This window comes from Eucyclogobius newberryi, unplaced genomic scaffold (assembly GCF_026437365.1).
Source record: "Eucyclogobius newberryi isolate DKJ021-1_F unplaced genomic scaffold, fEucNew1.0.hap1 SCAF_5, whole genome shotgun sequence".
In the NCBI taxonomy this organism is placed as follows: Eukaryota; Metazoa; Chordata; class Actinopteri; order Gobiiformes; family Gobiidae; genus Eucyclogobius; species Eucyclogobius newberryi.
In genome coordinates, this window is record NW_027316167.1 from 7494540 (window position 1) to 7502583 (window position 8044).

At 41.2% G+C, this 8044-nt stretch overlaps 1 protein-coding gene across 1 annotated transcript; it reads left to right on the plus strand.

Moving 5' to 3' along the window:
• Window positions 1–405: 405 nt before the first annotated feature.
• On the plus strand, window positions 406–5850 carry LOC140381606 (tumor protein p53-inducible nuclear protein 1). Its single transcript, XM_072465673.1, has 4 exons — window positions 406–508; window positions 2429–2560; window positions 3854–4019; window positions 4779–5850. Exons 2-4 carry the CDS (start codon window positions 2437–2439, stop codon window positions 5002–5004), a joined length of 516 nt encoding a protein of 171 aa, XP_072321774.1. The 5' UTR covers window positions 406–508; window positions 2429–2436; the 3' UTR covers window positions 5005–5850.
• The last annotated feature ends 2194 nt before the right edge of the window (window positions 5851–8044 follow it).

The following is an 8044-nucleotide window of genomic DNA, read 5'->3' on the forward strand; positions in this document are numbered from 1 at the left end:
CAAAAAAATAAAAACGACTTTATATATATTACTCTTTTCTTTAGGACTAATTCAACTTAAAAAATAATAATAATTATAAAATCATCTAATAAACAGTATACTGTATATTGTTACCACCGTGGTCTCCTTCCACTTCCTCGGCAGGACCACAAAATTAATTAATTAATTAAATAATAAAAAAAACACCACAAATGCAACAAAAAATAAGTATAATTAGCAGAGAATACAACAAGGATGGGTTTAAGTCAATTGTATTAGATCTATATAAACATTTGTCATTGACAGGCACGTGCTGCGTCAGGAAACCCTTGACGTGCGCGTGACAGACGCGCTGTGGCCCCGCCTTGAGTGGGCGGGGCGTAATGACGTCAGGAGGCAGGGAGGACTCTCTTTGAAAAACAACTTCGCGATCAAAACAATCTGAGGAGGAACAAGTCAACACAAAGCGGATACTTTCTGCCCCGCGACGACGCCCGAAAAACTACACACACGCTTCTGTTTGTTTACGGTGAGTTTTGCAATTAAATGTTTTATTTTTAAAGCCAATTTGTGTACGACGGGTAAGAGCCCCTGTCCTCCTTTGTCCTTTGTCCTCAGACTATAATCCTCTGCAGTGTTCTGTCTGCTGCACAAGCTTTTGTTTTCAATGATTCACATCTTTTCTTATTAAGTTTGAGTCATGAATAAATAATCTATTACACATTTCGGTCTGATGGTTTGCAGTCGGTCAGGAATGTGGATTAGATCGTGGTCATAAAGAACAGGCTCTCTGCAAAACACTGGTGAAAGGTCAGTGTCCCGGGTTAATGAGATGCAGGAGGTGTAGGCCAGGGGCCAGTGTATTGAGATGCAGGAGGTGTAGATGGGGGGCCAGTGTAGGTGAGGGGCCAGTGTGTTGAGATGCAGGAGGTGTAGGTGAGGGCCAGTGTGTTGAGATGCAGGAGGTGTAGGTCAGGGGCCAGTGTGTTGAGATGCAGGAGGTGTAGATGAGGGGCCAGTGTGTTGAGATGCAGGAGGTGTAGATGAGGGGCCAGTGTGTTGAGATGCAGGAGGTGTAGGTGAGGGGCCAGTGTAATGAGATGCAGGAGGTGTAGATGAGGGGCCAGTGTGTTGAGATGCAGGATGTGTAGGTGAGGGGCCAGTGTGTTGAGATGCAGGAGGTGTAGGTGAGGGGCCAGTGTGTTGAGATGCAGGAGGTGTAGGTGAGGGGCCAGTGTGTTGAGATGCAGGAGGTGTAGGTGAGGGGCCAGTGTAATGAGATGCAGGAGGTGTAGATGAGGGGCCAGTGTGTTGAGATGCAGGATGTGTAGGTGAGGGGCCAGTGTGTTGAGATGCAGGAGGTGTAGGTGAGGGGCCAGTGTGTTGAGATGCAGGAGGTGTAGGTGAGGGGCCAGTGTGTTGAGATGCAGGAGGTGTAGGTGAGGGGCCAGTGTAATGAGATGCAGGAGGTGTAGATGAGGGGCCAGTGTGTTGAGATGCAGGATGTGTAGGTGAGGGGCCAGTGTGTTGAGATGCAGGAGGTGTAGATGAGGGGCCAGTGTGTTGAGATGCAGGATGTGTAGGTGAGGGGCCAGTGTGTTGAGATGCAGGAGGTGTAGGTGAGGGGCCAGTGTGTTGAGATGCAGGAGGTGTAGATGAGGGGCCAGTGTGTTGAGATGCAGGAGGTGTAGGTGAGGGGTCAGTGTACATTTGATGAAGTGTTCTTGGGTCTGTGTTTGTCCTGGGAGGGGCCCTGTGTGTTCCAGTCAGCAGACAGGCATCTGGTGTAAACATAGCTCTATTTATGGCTCTATTTGTGTCTCCAAAAACAACACAATATAACTGGCCTTTTTCTATTATTCTTCTATTCTATTCTAGACTAAAAAACAAAAACATATATAAATGTGTCGATGAAAACATTATGAAGTGGAAAAATACAAGGACAAAAGGCTAAATTAGGCGAGTTGTCACAATCTCCCTCTAGCAATAAAATGCTTCCTGTCTGATAAATAATAATCTTACCCAACAGTTCCTGGAGCGCCGTGAACTCTGGTTATTGAGCAACACTTTTGTTCTTTCAAGCATGAAATGTTTTGAACACATTCAGAGTCACTGCGTCACTGTGATGTAACAGAATGTTCCGGTAACTGGACCAGGCCAATGAAAGCGGATGACACAGTGCGCCGGGACGCCACTAGAGGGAGCCAAAAGGACCAGGCCACTAGAGGGAGCCAAAAGCACTTTACACAGGTTACACAGTCAGTTAGTTTAGTCCGGAATACTTTCAAAAGACTGTGTCCATAATATCCCATCCACTCTACAGCACAAAGGATTAAAAAATACAATTAAAAGTCACTTGAATGGCCTGAAAACGATAACGCGCATCGTTTGGTTTTCTGAAACATTAATACATCGTCTTTAACCATATTTGTTTTTGTGTCTATTGCAGAACCAAGAATGTTGGGAAGGATCCTCTCTCACCTCATGGGCAACGCCGTGGATGAGCTGGAGGCGGCGAGGGAAACTGTGGCGGAGATGATGGAGTTTGAGGAAGGAGGATGGGTCATTGTCAATCTGCCAGGTCAGAGAGTCCCGCCGCAGACCTGGTTTAACTCTAGTTTAACTCTAGTTTAACTCTAGTTTAACTCTAGTTTAACTCTAGTTTAAATGTGTTAGAGTCCCGCTGTAGACCTGGTTTAACTCTAGTTTAACTCTAGCTGTAGACCTGGTTTGACTCTAGTTTAACTCTAGCTGTAGACCTGGTTTGACTCTAGTTTAACTCTAGCTGTAGACCTGGTTTGACTCTAGTTTAACTCTAGCTGTAGACCTGGTTTGACTCTAGTTTAACTCTAGCTGTAGACCTGGTTTGACTCTAGTTTAACTCTAGTTTAACTCTAGTTTAACTCTAGTTTAACTCTAGCTGTAGACCTGGTTTGACTCTAGTTTAACTCTAGCTGTAGACCTGGTTTGACTCTAGTTTAACTCTAGTTTAACTCTAGCTGTAGACCTGGTTTAACTCTAGCTGTAGATCTGATTTAACTCTAGTTTAACTCTAGCTGTAGACCTGGTTTAACTCTAGTTTAACTCTAGTTTAACTCTAGTTTAACTCTAGCTGTAGACCTGGTTTAACTCTAGTTTAACTCTAGCTGTAGACCTGGTTTGACTCTAGTTTAACTCTAGTTTAACTCTAGCTGTAGACCTGGTTTGACTCTAGTTTAACTCTAGTTTAACTCTAGCTGTAGACCTGGTTTAACTCTAGTTTAACTCTAGCTGTAGACCTGGTTTAACTCTAGTTTAACTCTAGTTTAACTCTAGTTTAACTCTAGTTTAACTCTAGCTGTAGACCTGGTTTAACTCTAGTTTAACTCTAGTTTAACTCTAGCTGTAGACCTGGTTTAACTCTAGTTTAACTCTAGTTTAACTCTAGCTGTAGACCTGGTTTAACTCTAGCTGTAGACCTGGTTTAACTCTAGTTTAACTCTAGTTTAACTCTAGCTGTAGACCTGGTTTAACTCTAGTTTAACTCTAGTTTAACTCTAGCTGTAGACCTGGTTTGACTCTAGTTTAACTCTAGTTTAACTCTAGCTGTAGACCTGGTTTGACTCTAGTTTAACTCTAGTTTAACTCTAGCTGTAGACCTGGTTTAACTCTAGTTTAACTCTAGCTGTAGACCTGGTTTAACTCTAGTTTAACTCTAGTTTAACTCTAGTTTAACTCTAGTTTAACTCTAGCTGTAGACCTGGTTTAACTCTAGTTTAACTCTAGTTTAACTCTAGCTGTAGACCTGGTTTAACTCTAGTTTAACTCTAGTTTAACTCTAGCTGTAGACCTGGTTTAACTCTAGTTTAACTCCAGGCTTGTGTCTCTCTCACAGAGGGTGGGCTGCTGACCGTGCCTGAGGCTGACCCTCTGGAGAACCTGCTGATCGAGCACCCCAGCATGTCCGTGTACCAGATCAGACACAGGGTCAGTGGTGCAGAGGAGGAAGAGGAGGAAGAGGAGGCCGGCTCTGAGGAGGAGGAGGACGAAGACTTTCCACGGTAAATATAACTCTATAATGGTCACTCCTGTATGAGAGCTGCTTTAAGACTCAGATTAAGCAGTAATTGCCCCTGAAAAACATGTAAAATGTGTTTGTAAAAGCTCATCTTGGTCACGAAAAAACTAAAAAAAAAAAACTATTGCTACCCATTTGCAATTCAAACGACAAATTGATTAATTGTAATAATAATTGCCGATCAACCGATTACCAAAATGATCATTGTACGTTAAATACATTTATTCCGTACCAGTTTACAATAACTCCACCTTAAAGGGCGTGTGACAGGTTTTTACGATTTTCAAATTTAGACTTTATTTGGTCTTTTTATACCTATTGTACGCATAAATTATAGTTTTACACCAGTCGAGCAGGTATTTGTGGAGAAAAGTCAAAAAATCGGTAGAAAAATGGCAGGAAGTGACATGTCACTAGGGAAACTCATTCCAATCAAAGTTTATGCATAATTTACACAAAGAAACAACTTTTTTTACCTTTTAAACATTAATTCAACAAAATAAAGTCGCTCTCATACATTTGTATTTGTCAAATTAAAGAAATAGTGACAGTAGATGAGTTTTAGCCCAGTGTTTGATGGGTAATGTCCTAGTGTGATTAGTGTTATTCTGTTATTATAATTTTTTTTAGCAAAATTCTAAATATATTTAACGAGTGATCCAACCTGTAGGGGGCGCCTTAACGTCCCTCTAATGTAACATGTGTACGACTGTATGTGACGGTCAGTGTTCTGTCGTCCCAGGCCTCCTGTCGCCGTGACGACGCACCTCTCCTGGCGTCTGGCTGCCTGGGGCGTCCCGCTGCCCTGCAACATCCAGCTCCTGCAGGGGGCCAAGGCTCAGGCCGAGCGCAAGAAAGTGAGCCGCGGCGCCCTCCGCAGGCAGAACATGGCCAAGACCAGGTTCTGTGCGTCCGAGCGGCGCTTCGGCCACTTCAAGCAGCCGTCCCAGCGCCTGTACAACTACTGAGCAGGACGCACGCTCGCTCGGCGCTCACGCATCACGCCCCGCCCAGGTTTCCTCTGTGGTATAAAGTCGGGAGAACGCAGTTTACCTCACACAAATACTGTATTCACTCATGTTCTATCAAAGTCCTGTTTCCACTAAAGGTTTAAGGTGAAAATGTGGAATCTCTGACAAGGAAAAGCTGCAAAATGTCCTCCGTTTTTGTGATTGATTTTGTTTTATTTTATATTTTCGACCAAATTTACCTTTCGAGGCGTAACGGACATGCTCCCTGATTAATGTACTCGTGAATACATATATTTGTATATTTCATCCTTTTGGAAACAGGACTTATACCGGGAGTCACATCATATCACATCACATTCTTGTGTAAAAAGCCGAGCTGCACTGAAAACTTATGTGAACACTGAGGTTTGATTTACTGTCATTATACTCCAGGAACAGTTTAGATTATTATTATGATTTAGATTTAGATTAAGTTTGTAGAATTACATGTGTGGAAGAAAAAAAAAGAAAAATGGTAAAAATGTCACTTTTTTTTGCTGATTTTAATGCTTTTAATGACGTGCCTTAGCTTTAGAAACAAAGTGTCTCTGTGCTTTTGCTCATGTTAATTATGTGAAATATTGTTAATTATGTGCAATTCTGACGAGTGAATCCTTCACTTATTTTCAATGTTTTATCAGAGGGAACTCTTTGCTTTCTTGAATTTTATACAACGACACATATTTTATGTTTTGGAAAGTTGATTTTGTGTGTACATAATGTTTGATGCTGTTTTTATATGTGACTATTTATAAAATGTACAAAAAAAAAATATAATAAATATTGTTTTGATATAAAAAAAAAGAAATGGAGTGGACGTTCTTTACCATGTCGCATCTTCATTACGGGCGTAAAAACAATAAAACATGGAAGATCTACACTCTCTACACTTCTCCACAGATCTGACGAGTAAATTGGCTTTAAAACTGTTTATTACAGTGAAATTACAGTGCCACATACACATTTAACAAGACGTGTAAAGGGTTTAAAATATGAAATTAGCACATTTTATTTCATGGCTGCATCAAATCGACCTTTCACTTATTAGATTAAAGACATTTTTATTAAATAATATTATAGTTAAAGTTTTGAGTCACAAAAGTCCACAACTGTCTAAAAACTGATTAAAATAGCTGAATATTTCCACGAAAACATCATTGTCACATGTGATTCCAATTTGTGATTAAAAATATATTGACAATTTCGTGCATTCATTATTTATTTACTTTATTAGGCCCGAGCGCCACAAGCTGGCGAGAGGCCTATTAATCTCGTAAGGCCGTGCGAAGCACGGCTGCGAAAGTGCGCACGTAGTGCGCACGAAATCGAGCGCGAAGCGCTCGCCCACTTCCAAACACTCACTAACGCACTCCTTCACTCATGCACGCCCCGTGCATACTAATTAGTAGTAGGAAAATGGAACATTACCGTTGTAAACGGGCGAAGCCCGTGCAAAAGTTCGCACTAAACGAGCACTTTACATTGGGATGACGACCGCTTCGCGGTCGTCATCCCCATATAAAGCACTCATTTGCGCTAAGTAGCTCACGAATACGTTCCCCATCTCTTGCATGTTCCGTGCATATAAGCATGTAATGCAAAAATTGAACATTATTACTGTATAGAGGGCCAAAAACACAAAGTGGGCGGAGCCCACTCAAAATTAACGAAAGTACCCGTCAGTGACCAGGGACCCACACCATGTATAGTTTATGATATTGAAAAATGGGAAACATTGTTTTCGCATCGGAATATTATTCTTTCTTCTTCTTCTTCTTCTTCTTCTTCTTCTCGGGACCAACCCCCCTATTTTTCACCCAGTGAACATTGACGAAAAGTCACAAAAATGTTCACACCTCTAAAAATCGTGCCTCTCTACATTCTGGCTATTTCCCTTTTCTAAAATAAAAAAATTGGGGGCGCGTCCGCCCAACCAAATGTCGGCCATATTGCTTCAAAAATGGCTAAACATGACTTCGGAGTTTTTCCAAACGTCGTACTTTTACGAACTCCTCCCAGGGCGTTGGCCCTAAAAAGCTGAAATTTGGTGAAAATGCTACTGAGGAGTGGGACATCAAAAGTTATCCAAATTACATTGATACCTCTCACGGTCTCTGAGCGGCGAAGCCGCAAACTGTAGCTAAAATTTCAGAAATCTCCCATATTTAACATTTCTGCCGTTTGCGCAGATAAAGTCCGAATTGCGTCAAATTAGAATCAGTTGTTAAACTCTTTGTCCTAAACCTACTTGAAGTGAAATAAATTCATTTGGCGCCACAGCGCCCCCTACAGATTTTATATGGAGGTTAAATGTTTAGTTTTGCGAAATTATATGAAATTTGACACACAACTCAATTTTGGCCCCATCAAAAAAGTCAATGAGACCCATGTCATAATTGTTATGGCGTTGCCGTAACGATGACCGAAACCTTCCATGTTATTCCAATGGGGAAATCGCCAGAACATGTTTACACTTTAGACTTTCACAAACTCCTCCCAGGGCTTTAGCCCTATTAACCTGAAATTTGGTGAGACTCATCTTCAGGGGTGGACCATCAAAAGTGATCCACATTTTTATTCAAAGAGTCACGGTGTCTGTGCGGCAAAGCCGCACATTTTGCCAAGAATTCAAAATAAAATAGCTTTTTGATGGTAAAACAAAGGGGAGAAGATGTGACAGCGTCACAGATTCAGCAGTAGGCGTAATAAAAGGACAATTGGGGCGCGTTAGCGCCCCCTCCTCTTGCGGCGTGGCGGCGGTGTGGCGGCGGCGTGGCGAGGGCCGATCATTGCCGCTTGCGGCTATATTTATTATTATTATTACTACTTTATTTGTTATAACTTTTTAAAATAATTATTAATTTATTTTCCATTATTATTATTACTTTATTATTATTAATATTACTACTTTATTTATTATTATAACTTTTTTAAATTATTATTAATTTATTTTCTATTATTACTTTTTATTATTATTACTTTTTATTACTGTTATTAT

Coding starts and splice junctions, on each gene's coding strand:
- LOC140381606 (XM_072465673.1), top strand. CDS start 2,437: ATGTTGGGAAGGATCCTCTCTCACCTCATGGGCAACGCCGTGGATGAG. Junction 2,561..3,853: donor GGTCATTGTCAATCTGCCAG/GTCAGAGAGTCC, acceptor TCTCTCTCACAG/AGGGTGGGCTGCTGACCGTG. Junction 4,020..4,778: donor GAGGACGAAGACTTTCCACG/GTAAATATAACT, acceptor CTGTCGTCCCAG/GCCTCCTGTCGCCGTGACGA.